We start from the raw sequence: 19983 nt of genomic DNA on the forward strand, positions 1-19983 counted from the left end.
AGGTTTAGTAGCAACATTAGTGTTTGCTCTCTATTGTCATGCCACAAGATATTACGTATTTCTGGACTGTGTCTGAACTATTCAAAGTGCTGAAAGTGCGATTAAAGAAGAGGGGTTTGTATCAATTTTCCAGTACACCCTTCTCTGGCACTGGCAACAATAGCCAGGTATTTATAGGTCTGTGAGGTTAAAAAGGCACAGGATCATTTGGACATGCTCAGGAAGTATGCATACATGCGCTTTGCTTCAAAGACCTGCCCCTAAACCCTAAAATGCTTCTGAGTAGGGACCCTCTAGAATTCCTCACAAACAGTTTAATGCAGATACCTGGAATTCATAAAGACCTTGATACAAACTGCTTACAATGAATGTGAGACAGTGGGGGGGAGGAAAAGAATGGGTTTGGTTTTAAACTTCTGTCATCCAAGTATTGCTCTGAAATACAGAGAAACAAAAGCCTCTGCTCTCTCAATCTTCATCAAGCAACATCCAGATTACAGTAGCCCACGGATTTATCATTACAGGTAACACAGCATCTGTGAGCACACACACAGAGATACTCCCTCAGTTCTTCTATTGGAGATCAGCAGCAGCCTGAATGAAAATAAAACTATTTGAAGACTGTTGCAAGCAATATCCTTTTGTACTTACATATCCCAGTACAAGAACTAACAGACCTGAACTGTGCCTCAACCAGAACACAGACTTCAACTTTCCACCTTGCTTCTCTACAGTGGTCTTCTGCGACATGCATCATAGTAACTAGTGCTGTTAAAAATTAAGAACATATCCCTCTTGACAAAGCTGACAATTTTTTCTAGTGGGCACATTGGCTTGCTGGAATGTTTATAATAGTCCTTGCAAAAGGAGGTCTGGAATGTGACATCAGCGCCATTATACAGGATACAGATAAGTGTTCTTTGGGTCTCTTCCCATCCTGCCACAGCTCAAAAACTAACCTGGCAGCAAATCTAGGAAATCTGGCCTCTGTGATGCCCAAGGCACTAAGAACAGGTGACAATGTGACGTCATGTGCAGAGTAAAGAACAAATATTTCCTCTTTTTTGCCTTCTGCAATGCGCTGCAGCTGACTGACAGTCTGGTTGAGGAGAGGATGAGTAGCCAACAGTGCATACAAGAAATAAAGTTTCTTTTCTTGTCTTTCTCTCTCATCCTCCAACTGATGTCTTTTGATGACTTGGAAGTGTTCCATAGAAATGCAGCCAGTTTTGGTACACGGAAAACTGACATTGTGGCAAAAATAGCACAAGAGAGAAACTATTGGGTTCGAAGCTCTCAACTGCCTGGTGGGAATGCCCACAGTCTTGGCCATATCCACGCAGATTTTCTCCAAATCACTGGTTTTCACCTGTAAACTGTACTGTCTGCGCTGCTCCTCTTCTAGGTAGTGGATTCGCATAGGACAGTCACAGCTTCCAGAGCAGAAAATGGTGCTCCACTGATGCCTCAGATTAATTTTCTTCCAGTCAAAATCTGGAAGAAACTGTAGAACAGTGCCAACGCGCTCTGCAGGGTTCAGCTTTTCCCTGTTGTCTCCAAGTAGAGCTGCTTTGCTGTCCAGCCACTCAGCAGCAGTTTATGCTTATTTATGTAAATTTCCCTCAGTAGTTGTCCATTTCTCAAGTGCTGCACTACCCCTGAAAGAGAATTTTTAAAGAAATTACCACACATGACTATACTCTTCTTAGGTCTGGAGAAATAAAAAAGCCACAGCTAACAGTCTTACTGATAAATTAACAGTTGGTTGAAAAGTTATGAACTTCAAAACTGAACTTCACCTGTGCTTGCCTACTAGGAAACTGAAAGAAATACATGATACCTGCTATTCTTCTGTATCTGTTCAATTCTGGGAGCTAATTTGAGATACAAGAAGCATCTGAGGGGACTGAGGTTGCTCAGCCTGGAGAAACAGAGGCTGAAGGGAGACCTCCTCACTCTCTGCAACTATCTGAAAGGATGTTGTAGCAAGGTGGGGGTGTTCTGCCAAGTAACAGGCAACAGCACAATAGGAAACGGCCTCAAGCTGTGTCAGAGGAAGTTTAGGTTGAATATTAGGAAAAAATTCTTCCTTACAGTGTTTGTCAAGCCCTGGCACAGGCTGCCAAAGGAAGTGGTGGAATCACCATTCCTGGAGAGAGTTAAGAGATGTGGAAATGTGATGCTGAGGGACACTGTTTGGGTTAACAGCTGGACTTGATGATCTTAAAGATCTCTTCCAACCAAAATGACTCTATGATACAGAAAGCAAAAGCTGGTTCTATAAAAACCTTGGTGGTTTAATAGTTGTTCTTTGTACTACAGACACAGACTGATTTGATCTAACATGACTATAACAGTAAGACAGGAATGAAAGTGGATCCAGAGTACACAGCAGGCAGGTTTTCAGGCAAGCAGTGAATGCCATGGTCCCTATACATTTATGGCAGCCAGTAAAACTGCCAGCAGTCAGGAAATGAATATACAGAATGGAAATTAGTGTGTGAACTCACAAGACAGCATGGTGAGGTGTAGTAATTACACAGAACTTCTTCTCTATCTTCCTTCAGGAAGTATTCAAAGTGCATGATAACTTTTACATTAAGATTCTGCTTTTCTCCAGCTGAAAAGGTAGAAGATGTATGTTCTTCTATGCATGCCAAAACCTCTAACCCAAAATCCACCTTGCTTGTGCTATCTTCTTATTGCAGCAAAACAACATGCATGAATCCTTTATGCACTAGAACATCTACAGAAGTTGCCACAGGCAACAGGAATCACAAATACACGCTCAGTTACAAGCTGTTGGAGTCAGTTTCACACACAATGTGCTGTTAGGAGTTTCTTGGTAGCCTAACTAGATTTCTCCTGATGTTACTTGGCAAGACTTGATGATGGCCTAACACAAATATTTCTTCTGATGGGATCCCAAAACATACAAGGATTTGACAAGCAAGAGTTAGACTAAACAATAGAGGAGTTTCCTTGAAAGGCTGTTGGCAAGATGAAAATGACACTGACTTCCCAGATCTTCACTACTACTTTCATTTTTTCTTAGCCAGTCTCCAAAGCCACTGAATACCCAGAGCCACCATGACGTGTTCTTTCAGTAATTAGTATTTAAGATTAGAAGAACAGCACAGGTAAAAGCAAGAACTGGGAACAGATTAGTGTTAGAATTTGAACAGAAAAGGATTATTCACGTGAATTTTCCAATTAATGAATGTTGAAAGAAAGTAAAAATCCATGTGACTAACTCACAACCACATTTCTAACCTGTTGTGTTTCCACATTTCTGGGAAAGCACTCGTGTATTTTCCTTTTTGATGCACTGGCATAAACGCATAGAGAAAAATAAGTGCAAACACCCACACAGATTCCAGTTCATAGCAGTTCAGGCAGTGGTTATGCATGGAGAACACAAACAATTCCAAGCACTCTGGAATCTCTGAAAATCTGTTTCTTACAAATTGGCAACTTGTTTCTATGCATCTGTCTTCCTTATCTTGCACTCCACTACTTCTGTTGTCTTACATTTGGTTCCCCTCGTGTTCTCTACTGCCTGCTTACACCAGTCCCAGATCTTTTCCAAAATGGCCTTTTATCACTGCTCTGGGTCCAGCACTACTTCCAGTTTCCCTCTCCAATCTCAAACTCTTTGTCTCTAGTATTTCCAGTACCCCAGCACCACAATAGTCCCTGCCTCTCTGCACACTTCCTTTTACAGTCAAATCCTTGATGACACTTCCTAGTTATGTCCCATCTGCCCCATCCTTTGGGTGCAGATAAACTGAACAATACATTCACTAGCAGAGGTCACAACCCTTCTCTCAGTGCTCTGGACCTGTTCCAGCAGTTCAGTGTCTTTTATAATGACCAACATTATAAATGCTTTTTTTATAAGAAGCTTTTATTTAAATATAAATAAAACCAGAAGATCCCTTCTTGTAGACTGTACTCAATGCAGCAAAAGAAAACAAAGAGCTGCCATGGAAACTCACCTGTCTGTGTAAGCTCTCCCATTTCACACAAGGAATGACTAGGGTAACGTGGCAAGCTGCTCAGGGAACCATCCAGTTGGGCTGCAGAGCCTTTGGACATATGTTTAATGAAAGCATCAAGCTGAGGATGAGAAGGTTTCCTAGAGAGACAAAGCAAAATGTGAAAACTTCCAAAGGCTTATGGGAAAACGGCTCAAGACAGTCAAATATTCCAAGTAAGTCAGCTCAGAAATTTCATGGTGTGACATTGTTTCCCATTGAGACAACATCTGCTCTTACTCAGGACTTTCAGAAATTTGCAAAGAAATCTAACTACTTCCTAACTGTCAAAGAGCCATGGAGAAATCAATGTCTTGTCATCTTGAAATTATGCTGCTTCTCAGTAAGTCACTTTGTAAGATACTTCTGGGTTTTAATACAATCACTAATAGTGTAATGAATTTGACAACACAGGCAAAAGCACTAACAATCTAAAGGGGTTAAATTAACCAAGATTTTAAGTAGATCTTGAAAGACACCCTCAAGTTTTGTCATGTACAATGCTAAATAGAATCTCAGCCTTTACTTCTAATTACTCTGGGCCTCAGATCAAATAGTATATCTAGCCTCAGTTAAACAGTGCCTGGAAAGTAGTATCCAGTGGCCCCATTAAAACTGAAAGACATTGTTTTGAGTATTGTACTATTATCCAGGAAAAAACAGTCCACCACTGGACACCTAAACAGAAAAAATACCCTAATGATGCAAGCCATGGTTACAACTGGCAGAGAGACACAACATGTGTCAGAAACATGCAGGGAAATACATTTATTCCGTCTACTATATATGTGCGAAGACATGAAATGCAACTCGTGCAGCTCAGCGTTAAGTTCAAACACATTATACAGCAAAGCTTCAAATCCTGCACAGCAGCACAGAAACTTTGATACAGGACATTTTTACACCTCACCAGTATGAGACTAGTTGATTTCAAGACTTCAAGGTCAGTGTTTCAGAACTGCTATGGGAGACCTTGGAGCTTTCTGCCCCTAGATGAAGTGATGCTCAGATGCTTTGAGTGTGCAGAAACCTCTTTTGGTAAGAGGTTTGCTCTTTATGCTAGCTGCTTTTGTTTTAATAATACTACTAAAGAATTACAGCATGGAAACCATTGCTAGACTTGATAGTTAATTCAGTGAGCAGGAAGAAAATCATCTTCACTTCTCAGGACTACTTGTGTCAGAACCACTCAGGAACATCATGTTATTGATACGTGTTTTCTACTCATGACGTTTTCTTCTCCAGTAATCCTTGTGAGTAGAAACTGTTTTATTAAAGAATTAAAGCATACATACAAGACAGATCTAGAGCAGAGTTTTGTTCCTCCCCTAGAGCTAAGCTGCAAACCAGACCAAAGTCAATTTTGGTGAAAATTCCCCACTCCTCAGTCTTTATGTTTATTCATTTAAGGACTGCCTTGAACAGGCTGAGATTCCTTTAACAGTCAAAGCTATTGGACCACTGAATTACTGCTGTATTTATATTCTGTAGGCTGTAAAATGAAATACAGTGTAAGCCTTTTATCCATGACTTGCACTGAAGGAACAACTGGCAAAGAGACACACAAAGAAAAGTCCAGCTTAATGTGCTAGAACAGAATTCAAGCCAATGAAAGAATGCTGAGATCTCCTAAAATTTTGTGCAGATTTCACATACATTGAAGTTTCTGTTCACTGTTGTACTGCTGTTCAGGAAACCACACACACAAAAGAGTCCCCAAACTATCTCATCAAAAGGGATTGATACCTGCAAAAAATAAACTATGATCACACTTCTGAAACAGAATACATCACTGTTATAGGGATTTTTTGTTAAATGCCAGCATTCAACAAGCGTCACACAATCACCTCTCTACTTCTGTACAGAAGCTTTGATAACTCAGCTTTGCCCCAGATGGGTCTTGTTGTAACAGGGCTTGCAGGCTGAATACAGTGAATAGTTTGTTGCTCAAAACCAACAACAAAAAATTAGTATATTTTAAAAAGAAGATAAATTTGGTCATATAACTTCTGTAGAAGTCTGAGCTTTGTGTTTATTCTATATTTACGCTTTCCTAGAGCCACAAAGCTCAGGATACAAAAAAACCTTCCACAGCAGTAATGACCACAAGAGTGAGTGATAACACCGAGGTAGGAAGGAGTGCCTGGACTCCCAAGTTGAGTAGGACAAAGACACAAAAGGGCCAACTGAGGAACTCATTTTTAAATGTCAGAAAACACCGCCTGCAGAGCTGTGTTCACAGCATGCCTGTACAGGAGGTCACTGTACAGGTGTGCCTCTGTCAATAGAAGGGGAGTTCACCATTTCATAAAGCTTGAACTGAATGTGATCTAGTATAGGTGAACCTGATCTGGCAGAGGGGCTGGACTAGATGATGTTTTGAGGTCCCTTCCAACCCCTAACATTCTGTAATTAAAACAAAAAATCTCAGGATGAAAATGTTGTGATAAACTATAGTACAACTGCCAGTTTAAAAAAGAATGCAAAGAGGGAAGAAAAAAAATCAAAACAGTATTTTCATGTTTACTTCAAAGTATAACCAGTTAATTTATGACATGAAATTCCTAACTTCTGTACATTGCAATTTTAACAACATAAATGAAGATCAACATTTAACCAGTAGAGGTACACAGAAAAGGCTTTGTTCCTTCCTAAAGCAATGGAGGCTTCCTGTAACAGAACTCTGTACAGTTCACTGTTTTCACAGCTCAGCAGCGCTGTCTGAAAATGGAAGAATTAAGTGAAGAAAATTATATTAAATCCACTAGCAAATAGCTTTTTAAGCTTATTACAGACATAGCAGGGTGAGCTACCAATATTCTAAACTCTGCACTTTAAAAAAACCTCTAAACACAAATCAACTGTCAGTCACAATCTTCTTTAAACCCTCTTGTCCTGGTCTCAGCTAGAACAGCACTAATTCTGTTCAGTTATTTTACTCTTCAGCTCAGTCTCTTCACAGTGATGGCACTTTCTGAAGTTCATAGCATGTCGTCACAGACAGATGCTGCCTCTATCAGTGACAACACAGATAGCTGGCATTTGCTAGCAAGGACTGGGGTGCACACCAAGGTCACCACTAAATCTAGTGTACTATGTTGGGGAGCTCTAAGTAAAAGGTGGCACCTGAGGGAAAGAGCAGACAGGAGAGGTGACCCAGAACTGACCAACAAGGTACTCCATTCCATACACGTCATATTCAAAATAAAGCCGAGGTATCAGAAGGGTGAAGCTCCTCTTTCTCCTTCTTTTCCCCTTCTTCAGTGGCTGGTGTCTGCCATTGATCCTGATCCATGAGCTCCTGAATCCAGTTCCCATCTACCACAGAGTCCAGTCTGTGACTTCCCCAGTTCATGTCCATGACACCAGTGGTGATGGTGATGTCATCAGTGGTCGAGTTCAACATTAGTTGGCATATATTTGTTATCTATTTCGTTTTATTGTTGTTACTTTCATTAAAGCTGACTTAGCTTTGTTTCCCAACCCATCAGTCTCTCTACCTAATTCCCCTCTCTTCCCGTTGGGAAGTTTCCTAGAGAGTGTCTGTCACTGGTTTCTTAGCCAGCCCAGTCCTAACTCTTAACACCTGTTTATTTCATTAGCAAGTTCTGCAGCGAGCTGCACCCGCCCCACCGTTTCTCTTTTCTTCAGAATATGAATCCTCCTGTTGAATTGGCCAATTTACAGATGCCGTGGGAGATGGAGTAGCTAGGCAACACCGCTCAGACTGCTGGGGCTGTTTGAGCAGGAAGCAAAGAAAATTACTCAGTTGTGTAGTTGAAAAGACTGAAATAATCATAAAATTTTACTTCCATAAAAGTTAACAGGCAAGAAACAGGGGAAGAAACCACACCGTGCTACTCTGTAAGCTATTTGTGTATTGCTGCAAGCAACTGAGCTGACAACCTTCAGTAACATTTTCCTTCTTCCTTGAGGAGTTTAGATACAAAACCTGCAGAGGCATTTGAATTTTTTTCCTTTTTTTTCTTTTACAAGAAACAAAGACTAACTTGCTGGTTGTTCCAAATTAGCTCAGCAAAGTGAGAAATACAGTACCAGAGTGGGCACGTGCACATGATACCTCGGAAAATCTCCTGAGAGATTTTGGATGGCTTGACTGTAATGGCACAAAATATTGTGTCAGAAACATGCAAGCAAATACATTTATTGTATCTATTACCTACATGCACAGATATGAAATACAACTCATGCAGCTTAGCACTAAATTCAAACATGTCGTATAGATAAGCCTCAAGCAGCACAGAAACTTCAGTATAGGACATTTTTGCACCTCACCCCCATGTCACTAACTAAAATTCTGACCTTGAAATCTTAGCTTCAGAGGTGCTGTGGAAGACCTTGGGGCTTTCTGCCCCTGAAAAAAGTGATGCTCAGACTCTTCGAGTGCGTGAAAGCCTCTTTTGGTAAGAGGTTGGAGCATTGAGCTAATTGCCTTTGTAATAACAACGTCAACAATAATAACAACAGCAATAGAAAGAATCACAGCATGAAGACCATCGGTAGACCTAATAGTTAATTCAGAGAGCAAAAAGAAAACCATCCTTGCTTCTCAGGGCTGCTTGTTTTGGGTCCATTCAGGAACATAATGCTATTGACTTATTTCGTCTACTTTTGAAATAATTTCTTATGAGCCAAAACTGTTTTTATTAAGGAATTAAAACATAAATAGAAATCAGATCTACAGAGTTTTGTTCCTTCTCCAGACCTAAGATGCAAATCAGCCCAAACAAAGCTAATTTTGGTTAAAATTCCCCACCCCTCCAATCCTTTTGTTTAGTCATATAAGGACTGCTTTTTACCAGAATTAATTGCTCAATTGGAACAGGCTGTGATTCCTTTAACAGTCTTTCCTATCTAAGCTATTGGACCACTGAACTATTGTCTTATTTCTCCTCCTCGTGCTGTAAAACGAAGTACAGTGTAAGCCACATTTCTTCCACCAACCTGACAGCAAACAAACCACAGCACTGAACCTGTCCTCTGACTCATTAAACCAAATACTCTTTTGAACCACCTACAAATTTGGGACTGGGACAGTCTATAACGTTGATCTAATTAAGATGCAGAACAGAATTTAAGAAACAGAAGTGAAAAGTCATTCTCTTGACAACACTACTACGTTTTAACGTCATTCTCTTGACAACACTACTACGTTTTAACACTTTACACTTTCATAAAAATTCAAGGGTGGCATCAATAATGTACTTTCACCATAACATGCAAAGCTATAGACAAAAAAAATATGTTGGTCAAGGTTATGATTGAAAGAGAAATTGCAACAGAAGAACTACTTTAATTATTGAGATCAATTACTAAGAGTAATTTATTTAACAGTTCAAACTGTTCAAGCAGAAAACTAATGGCAGACCATGGATGCTTTGCAGAATTCAGAAAGATTAGAAGTTTTATTTATCTGTTACTGTACAGTGATGTCCTCTCACAGCTCTCAAGTTCTGCAGGAGACCTATATCCCTCAGGAAGGAACTTTTGGAGGTTGATATAGACAAAAATGAGATATTGCCTTTTTTTGATTTTTTTTTCCACTTCCCAAACAGCTTTATCTATGTACATGTCACTTTCATTAGAAAATGCAGAATTTGCAAAAGCCAAGAGGACCAGCCTTCTCACAAGGAGCTGCAGAACCCTCAAAGTGACACTCAGTGAGTAAATGTGACCGTGCCAGGCAGACATCAAGCATTTCACAAATGAATTTTGCCTTTCTGTAACCATATCAAACCAGATGCTGTCTGCTAACTACACCAAAAGCAAGTCCCTTTTCTCTTTAAAAACAATTATTCTGTAACTTCAACTAAAAGCAAAATGTGTTTTCCATGAAGTCCAAGTAGATAAAAAAGTGTTAGATCAAAGGACTACACTGTTTCCTCTTTAGAAGGTAAATGAATGGAAGGAGCCACTAAAATCAACAACAGATTACAAGAGTCTAAACAAGTGACCCTTAAGACAGCATCAGTACTGTTGGGACTTACTCATAAAGCTCTTAAAGCTTTCACATTTCTACAGCAAACTCTATAGTGATTTAGTCTACTTCAATGCTCTGAGTCATTAAAGAAGTCAGAGACGACCTCAGCCAAGGAATCTTCAGATTCTCATCTGGATCATGCTTTGACCTCACTCCAAGTCAAAGCTACACCTCCTTTAGCACACAGGACAATAATTTGCCTCTCTCACACTTTTTCTTCTTATTGCTTGGTCAATTTCCATTCATGCATACAGAGCTAGAAAAATTCAAATATTTGTCACTAAGCTTCTTATGATTAACATCAACACCTCTCAAAATGCCTCAGAGCATATGCCAATTAACCCAGCACACTAGCAAATTATATCAGCCTTCTGAAATGATTTTAGCATCTTGCAAAATGCATTTCTTCTGTCTCACATACCGAGTGAAGAAACACTGCATATGATTTTACTACAGATGCAAGACACAAAGGGAAAAAGAAATGGGAGATTAATTAATTTCACACACACACACAAGCAAACACTACAATGAAAGGATTTTCATAACATAATTTTTTTTTGGGGGGGGAAAAAACCCAAACCAACCATTGTTGGGTTCCCTTTGGAAATTCGCATCCAGAACAATGAAAATAATAATATTAATTGAAGCTTTAGATGTAAGAAATCTTAAATGCATTTAATCCATTTGCTTATATTCACTCCAAATGTCTATGTCACAATCCATAATTCACAATACTGAATCGTGACCTCAAGGCTATTTTGCATACCCATTAGAGGTCCATGGGGCTGTAGCATAATCTGCTTAATTAATGAATTCCATCAGTTGAGTGCCAAGTCAAATAAAGAACAGACTGAATATGAGCAGCATACTGATCTGAAACAAAAGTCCAGAAAGCTTAAACAAGCCAGACTTTCGATCAGACATCTCAGCTTAATTACACAGCAGCAAGAAACCCTCTATTCAAAGGCAGCAATTACACACCTTGTAATATTCTCAACATAAATACATTTACAATCAAGCACCACATTTACATCACAAACAGCCAGAAGCAGCAAATAGCTTCCTGATGTTAAAGTAATAAACGTTCCACCCAAATAATGGCAGAAACAGTAACAATTCCAGCTTCATTCAGAAAGGTCAACTTCAACACATCTGGACAGCATGGCACAGAGCCAACTCCTTTAACCTTCCTGCTGCCCTTTCCAAGCTGGCCGGAAGATTCTATTTTCCACGAACTTTTGTTCTCAAGGAGACAAGGTCTTTTTGGTTCTCCACTCATTTTTAGTGGCTGTGAATAGTAGTTAGTGGATATATCATCTATACATTTATGTTCTAACGCTTTATACATCAGTTACAGTCAAGGGTATCTAGAAACCCCAACACTATGCCCTCTTAACTGCTTGTCATGGTCAGTTTGTAGCAGTGTCAAAAGCTGCACTACTTTGTTGCCTTTTATGGACAGTTTTCTCTGCCTGCAGGGCCCCTACATTGTACTCCTTACCTAAAACTGAAGTGAAAATAGCTGTAAAAACTTCTCTGACAAATCCAAAACTAAGGTCTTGTGTGGCACTATAATATTTAGAAATACAGCTATTCACAACTTGCAGCTGACATCTTTGCAATAAAGTTTCCTCACACAGATTCCAACGTGACTGATACTGATCAAGATCACAAGATCAGAGCCTTTAAGAACTCCAGAAGGAATCTGCATCTATTTCTTCACTTAGTATTTCATGCAGGTCATTAAAAGTGTTATCATCGCTATTAGCAAATGATTCATTTTTCATCTTGTTAAAAGAAATTCATTGCCTACACAACTCCATGGCAGAGATATCTGGGGTTTGGTCTCCTGACTGCAGTCTCAGAGGTGTGCATCCAATTTTAGAAAGGCAGCTGGTGTGCAGCAGGCACAGAACACTGCTGGGGATGGGCATCTCTCAAAGAATTCAAACTTCTCTTGGAGGATGTTAGGTAAGACCATTGAACGCCACTGCTTGACAAACCAAGCTGATCATAGATTTTACAGGTATCAGATGAAGCTATACTTAGTTTCAACTATTCTTTCATACTACTTCAGCATATTTTAGCAACATTACAGCTGTGCAATATTACTACTGCCAGAAACTGACAAGCAGATATGAAAATGGGTCCATTTTCTCAAACAGAACTGCAATAGGCCAGCTAATCACAAACCTGTAAAGGTACCATAATCCATCTATCTTCTTCAGAGAGAATCTTTTGTTAAAAGCCTACTGAGGAAAAACTGAAAGGACAGATAATTTCAAACAAAGGTAAAATCATAAATGCTACTGATGACTAGAAGCTACTAAAATGTTAAAGGAATGCAGCTCAATAATCTACCAAAACAAGAAATGTGTATTTGATGCATATAAGTGAGAAATGCACTTTCAGTAGGATGTTAACACTTGCAGCGTGGCAGAGTAAAGTCAATTCCGAGTAATTCTACACCACTAAAGAAATGTCATTTCCTTAAAGACAGAAGAGATTCCATGCTATATTTATGGTATATCTACACTGCTTTGTATGCCTCCTGCCCTGAGTAATGTATGCAAGTATACAGAGAAGACGCATACCCCAGTCCCTGAAATCACCACTGACACTGCTGAGTGGGCAGCAGCATGAAGGTGTAAATTTGCCCAGAGGTTTTCATAACACACCTGGTAGAAAATATCAATAAAAACTTTTACCTGTAAGAATTCAGCATGTTCACTGGGAAGTCCTCAATTTGAAAAATAATACAAAATAAACAAAAAAGATAAATAAAAAGACCAAAAAAAAAAAACCACCAAAAAAATCCCAGAAAAAGAAACCACAAACCCAACACCACAGATCCTACTTAAAAGGAGCAAAATAAATGTATACAAGCAGAGACAAAGTATGGTGATTTGGTGGTTTACATTATCAGTTTATTTCTACTACCCGACATCACAACTGATCTTTATCAATGAGCAAACTGCAAACAAGAAAGGTTCTTCCATGAGGATGTTAGTCAGTTAGAGGGTAGAAAGGCTCTGCAGAGGGACCTCGACCGACTGGACAGATGGGCAGAGTCTAATGGCATGGCATTTAACAAGTCCAAGTGCCAGGTGCTGCACTTTGGCCACGGCAACCCCATGCAGAGCTACAGGCTGGGGTCAGAGTGGCTGGAGAGCTGCCAAACAGAGAGGGACCTGGGGGTGCTGATTGACACCTGCCTAAATATGAGCCAGCAGTGTGCCCAGGTGGCCAAGAAGGCCAATGGCATCCTGGCCTGTATTAGGAATAGTGTGGCCAGCAGGAGCAGGGAGGTCATTGTGCCCCTGTACTCTGCATTGGTTAGGCCACACCTTGAGTACTGTGTCCAGTTCTGGGCCCCTCAGTTTAGGAAGGACATCGAGACCCTTGAACGTGTCCAGAGAAGGGCAACAAGGCTGGGGAGAGGCCTTGAGCACAAGCCCTATGAGGAGAGGCTGAGGGAGCTGGGATTGTTTAGGCTGGAGAAGAGAACGATCAGGGGTGACCTCATTGCCCTCTACAACTACCTGAAAGGTGGTTGTAGACAGGAGGGGGTTGGTCTCTTCTCCCTGGCAACCAGCACCAGAACAAGGGGACACAGTCTCAAGTTGTGCCAGGGGAGGTTTAGACTCAAGGTGAGGAAAAAGTTCTTCACTGAGCGAGTCATTCGTCATTGGGATGTGCTGCCCAGGGAGGTGGTGGAGTCGCCGTCCCTGGAGGTGTTCAAGGGGAGATTGGACGTGGCACTTGGTGCCATGATCTAGTTGTGAGGTCTGTTGGAACAGGTTGGACTTGATGATCCTTGGGGTCTCTTCCAACCTTAGTTACTGTGATACTGTGATACTGTGAAAAGAAGAAATTCAAACCCTGTCTACAGTTCAGACTGTTTCAGGTATGAAGGCAAGTATGGGCAAACTACAAAGACATGATGTTAGGCAGAAGCACACTATACTGAAACAGAAACGGAAATAATGCTTTAATGGGAGGCAGACACAAATATCTCACGGGCAATTTTAAACAGCAAGTAGGAACTACTCAATGGTGGTTTTCAAGTAACAAATTTTTGTTCAACTTCTGTTTTAAGACCTAAATGGACACCCCCCCATTTTTCCCCCTGAACTTTGATACTCTAAAACCCAGAGTACCTTCATTTCCTTTCTCTGGCTGAGACAAGCAATAAATCAACTTAATTACTTAATTACCAGGCCCCACATTGGGCGCCAAAAAAAAAAGAGTGTGGTAGTTTGGAAGGAAAGGCTCTGCTTTCCTTCCCCCCACTGAGAAAAAAAACCACGGCTAAAACCCAGTCGGAGAAATGAGAGTATATTTTGCAAAGAAACAGATTCTATGTAACACAACAAATACAGGTATTTTACAATATATACACGAATATACAGCAAATGAACTCAACCAGAAACCAGACCCCCCCACAGAGGGGCTTCCCCCAGTGCCCCCTTCACCCCTCTACCTCCCTTCTCCCCCAAAAGAGGTAGAAAGATAAGGACGGTTAACAGGGCAGGAAAGAAAGAGAGGCCTGTTACAGGAGTTAGTTAGTTAGTTCTTATCTCTTGGCAAGAAGCCCAGAAGCAGTGCAGCCAAAAGGGACAGTGAAGAAAGGAAGACTGAGAGAAAGTCCCAGCTCCCCTGGGTCCAAGACCTTAATCAGCCAATGACATTCGTTTAGAATACCAAAATATTTTTATAAACATTTAGCCAGTGTGCCCCTTCCTTAAAGGCACAGCCTCAAATGGTCACACCTGTATTTCTGAAGAGTAAAAAAAATTAAAATCTAAACCACCAATCTTAGTTTTCTTAAAGTAGTGATGAGCTGAGACCTTTTTGTTTTCACACAACAGGAAGGATGCTCAGCTGAAATGGAAGAGATGTACTCAAAAACTGCACTTACATTCTGAAAAATGTGTAAAAGCCTATCTAAGAAGAATGTTACCCTAAAGGTTCACTTTAATAGATTTTGCTTTTTTAATATACCAAGAGTTTCTTCTGGCTTGCACTGGCAAAGGATCCTGTTTCAAAGGAACTCCCGTACACCACTGATACAGGAGTTGCTTTTCAAATCCATGACAACACACACAAAGATCAGAAATCACAATGTAGTTCAAGCTGTGCAAATTGTTTTCTAAAGAGGAACAAAATACTTATCAGGCAAAACACTCACTCAGGAATGATAAAAGCCAAGAATTTTACTTGCTAGGCACCAACATACAGTTGATGTCAGGTCTCTTTGTCTTGGGAATGGCATATAGCGGATACCTATCACCATGTTGAATCAACACTTGAACTGACACAAGCTTAAAATAATGAGGTGTATGACCTAAAGTGAAGAAAGAAGAAAAAAAGAGAGAAAAAAAACCCGCCAACATTTTAAAAGTTAAGTAAATGTCATTTAAATGCTTCTTGCACATGTAATTAGCTTGATAGCTTTGGCATTGCAATGAAAGAAAACCCCAATCAGAAATGATACTTATTGTCCCCAAAACATTTCACCTTTATTTTGCAATATAACTTGTACAAGACTCAGTTTCTTAGCACATGCTTCATAGTACATCTAAATCCAACAGCTGTACAAGTACTGAATTCTGCCAACACAATAAGATTATCTCACTTCTATGACACATCTTCCAGACCTCTGTCATAATGAGGAATTTCATAGCATGTCCAATTTGGAGCTTTTTGATAGACCAGTCTGTAATTTATTTCATACACACTAGTGGGATGTTCTAAGAAGGGAGATCATTCAGATCATGCAGACACTACAGGGAAAAGAAAGCAAATGTGCCTTCCAGCTGACTATTCCTAATGGTTTGGGACATGGTCTAGTGGTGACTCGCAACGCTGGGTTAACAGTTGGACTCAATGATCTTAAGTCTTTATAACCTAACTGATTCTATAATTCAGCAGCCAGATGGTGTTTGCTGTACCTTCTCCAAGCACCAAAGAACTGACAGTGCAGAGTTACTGTTTTCAATGACAGCACACAGGAACAAGCACCTGAAGTGCTGTTCACATTGACCAAGCTTACCTTCCATGCTGCATTCAGCAATGCTGGGAATATTGCAGTAAACACGAGCTTCATAAATGGGATCTATTGCAGGAGGCTCAGTCAGGAAATCAGGCATTATTCTCTTTCGGCTCTTAGGATTCAGCCCCTCTTCCCTGATGGGGTTTACCGGAATTAAATGCACTGAAAGGCAGAAAATACACATCAAATTCCTTTAGGAGGGTTTAAGGACATACAGGATTATAACTTTTTTCTTTTAAAATAATCATGCACAAAGGCTATGGTTTCTATGAAAGGATGCCACTCTACATGACAGATCTTTGCTGTGAATTTTTCATGATTCACATAGCTCAGAAGACAACCCCATATAGCTCTTTTGCATAGTCAGTGCTAAGACTCCAGGAATGCATCTGGATGTAGAACTCTGATAGCCTTTTGCTGTCTTCTTGAGGCTGCTTTTCTGTCAGTCTCTCATGAAACTCTAAGAACATGAGTAGGAAGGAAAGGGCTATAAGAGGCTCAGTTGTCCCTCATCACTTTAGCTTGAAAACTGGTGTTGAAGGACTTCAGCAAAAGAAACAAGACAGCTGTGATGATGGGATTGTAAACTACTGGGAAAACAAAGTACTCAAGATTGAAGGGGCTTGTGGTGAAGAGGGTTATTAATTTATGAATATGAAATATGAATTATAAAGATATTATTTTATTATAAAATTATTAATAACTGATGAATCACCAACTTATATACATATTCTAGTGCACGTTTGTAAAATAGATTCCACAAATGGCTTAGTGTTATAATTAGAACTTAATTGAACTAATTACAAATTATTTCTATTAAGTATAACTAAGGGTGCAGTTCTGCTGCTTGGCCACTAGATGGCGACTCGGCGGAACGCGGACAGCTTCTGGCCACACAGCAGTATTATCAAAGTGGGGGTCACTAGATGGCGACTGTTGCTGGACTGGTTCCTAGTCGAATTGACGACAGGGCTCGGTCCTGGTCGGGGTCAGTCTGTAGGAGCGGCCCTCGGGTGTCGGCTCGCACGACAGGGCAGGACGACGGTTACCGGCAGGTGGGCTCGGAGAACACGGCAACGAGCAAAGCTGCGGGTCAGCCCTCGGGAATCAGCTCGCACGACAGAGCGGGGCGACGGTTGCCGGCAGGCGGCTTCTCGTTTACTGAGCTTAAAGGAACAGCAGGATGCTCCGAGCGGTCCCAGGGTTCGGTGCAGTATAGGCACGAACAATGCTTTAGTATTCCCTGATATTTACAGGGCTCAGAGCAGCACACGTAGCGCTCTTCTCTCCTGCTACGGCGGGGCTAGGCAACTGTGGACTCGGTCTCGATCAAATCCCTTCTCCCCGGCAACTGGGCAGGTCTTACCCTCGGGGGTTGGTCCAGTCCTCCGGTGGCATGGTGGGCTCTCCCGGTCGATACGACTGGCTGTGGCGACGCTGGGCTACTCGGGCTCAGCGAAGCATCCTTCCTCTGTGGAGATAATCTTCCAACTGCTTAAACAGAAATACATAGAATACATACACAGAATAAACCAGGTTGGAAGAGACCTTCAAGATCACCGCGTCCAACCCATCAACCAATCAAACACCACCCAAACAACTAACCCACGGCACCAAGCACCCCATCAAGTCTCCTCCTGAAAACCTCCAGTGATGGCGACTCCACCACCTCCCCAGGCAGCTTCTCACTATGCAGAGGCTTTTAGTATGCGTGCATGTATTACAGAAGCTAAACAACAATAAACTCGATGGCAGAGGCTGTGGCTCAGAGTTACACTCTCGAGCAAGCACAGAGACAAAGTGGAAGAGGGGGCAACTTGTTTACCACCTGGGGTAATAGAGTCCCTCGAGGCTGGGTTTGACCAATGGGCACTCTCACAAACAACTAGCTTCAGCCTATAGAAAGCATGAAGCTAGAATTCTGCCATATTTGGCGTTTGCACAAGCACTGCATGCGCTGAGTGCGTGCTGGCCTGGCTAATGCCTTGGCTTTTGTTCTTCCTCCTGAAGGAGGGAGAACTTGTCCACATGCTGGGACAAGATTCAGTATAATGCATAATGTGCCTTCACCACAGGGCTGAATTGCCCATCATTTCCCTTATGAATCCTCACTCCTACACAACTACCTCAGCAGCAAGAAATACTCTGACTTATCTAAAGTAAATAAACACAAAATATTTGTTGAAATGAAACCAAGAGTACCATGAAAACTGTCAGACACAAAGAAATGGAACTAAAGCTTACACAAAAGCAGGGAAATTAAAATAAATACCCGTACAAAATCTTCTGACACGTAAAACCATGCTGAATCCCTGAAGGTTTTTAAGGCCAGGCTGCATGTGGCTGTGAGCAACCTGATCTAGTGTGTGGTCCCTTCCAACCCTAACAGTTCTATGATTCTATGAAGACCAGAGTTGTACCGACAATGTCTCTTTACCTTGACTTGATGTGAAAGCACTATTTATTACAAGTATAGTCTTGTAAGACTCAAATTAGCAAATGCCTATGTTGTTTTTCCTATCGGTATTTTCTAGTGTTTGAACAAGAAGATTTAAAGGTGAAATGAGAGATAGTGTTCATATTTTTACCCCTCTGAGACTTCTCCAGTGAGAAGGGGGGGGAAAAGGATGGGGACAAATTAAATAAATAAAAATAAGGCAAGAGAACAAATTTCAAATTACAATTTTACTAATTCCTCTGGGCGAGCTGCACCCTGACTACCACTCCTATCTTTAGAGGTGATTTTTTCCACAATTCAGCTGTAGAAGGAAAACCAACTAAGACAGCAAACTGAAGCGATACACACAAAGATTGTAAGAGCACATAGCCATTAATCTAATGCAGACTCTTCATGCTTACAGTACAATACACTACAGTCCAAATATTTTTGTCTTTGCCTGCCAAAACCAGAACTCAAGCATTTTCCATGCTCTTGCTAGTGCTGTTGGCATGGTTAATACCCACAAAGTGCAGTGACTTTAACTTCTCCTTCAGCCCTTTTGGTTTTTGCACACAACTGCCCACAGGACCGTGCTTGGCAAGAACATCAAACTGTCACTTTGCCTGTGGCCACTGAAATTGCAGAGCTCAGCTGCCATTCCAGCATTTATCCATCAGATTCATTTCTTCACTCCTTCCACGCTAAGGCTCATCTTATTGTGGGACATTGCAAACCACTGACCAAGAAAATGGCAGTAACACAGAGCCTTGGCAGTATCTATCCAAAGCTGATAACTTGAAGGGGACTTGCAATAAATTAGTGTTTGGGGTATAATCCAAAGCCTAATGATGTTATAACAGTTGCTGGACTCTGCAAATAAACAGCATTACAAGACACTAGTTGCCTAATGAATATAAATGGCAAATTATAGGTCTATTGGTCAAGTTTCATAGTCAGAAAGCATTAAAGACCAACTCTCAGCTTTTCGTTAACAATTTTCATTACAGCAACCCCTGCTGCTGCCATCGCTGTCATAACAGGTAGTATTGTCCATACCTAACCAGCACTCCTACAAACAGTATTGGGCTGACACAGATCATCATATGGAGCTGAAATCAATCTTTTTTCCAAACTCTCTTCCACTCTTTCAGTTGTAAATCATTATGGTATCAAAATTCATTCTGATACTTTTTACACATTTTAGAGCTTTACATTATTTTATATGACTTGCTATATTAGTTCGCAGATACACTTGCCCAAAACAGAAGCCTGCCAACAGGTATCTAGTCATACTTCAATCTTTGATTAAGGCAGTTTCAGCATAGGATTTTTACACCAGTGTGCCTTTCAAAGTCCCTGTTTCACTATAACAGGAATGCAACAATGTAAACCAGAAATAAGACAGATGTTTATGTGCATCTCCCACAGCCAAGGCAGCTAATAAAATATA

The 19983-nt window shown here is 40.8% G+C and overlaps 1 protein-coding gene across 1 annotated transcript; it reads right to left on the reverse strand.

Moving 5' to 3' along the window:
* Positions 1-717: 717 nt before the first annotated feature.
* Positions 718-16219, reverse strand: PXYLP1 (2-phosphoxylose phosphatase 1). Its single transcript, XM_054166589.1, is given in 6 exon segments — positions 718-913; positions 916-1506; positions 1509-1658; positions 3999-4138; positions 15259-15385; positions 16094-16219. Coding segments are annotated over 6 exon segments (1290 nt in total). The 5' UTR covers positions 16191-16219; the 3' UTR covers positions 718-728.
* Between the last annotated feature and the right edge of the window lie 3764 nt (positions 16220-19983).

Source organism: Dryobates pubescens, chromosome 13, assembly GCF_014839835.1.
Source record: "Dryobates pubescens isolate bDryPub1 chromosome 13, bDryPub1.pri, whole genome shotgun sequence".
Taxonomy (NCBI): domain Eukaryota; kingdom Metazoa; phylum Chordata; class Aves; order Piciformes; family Picidae; genus Dryobates; species Dryobates pubescens.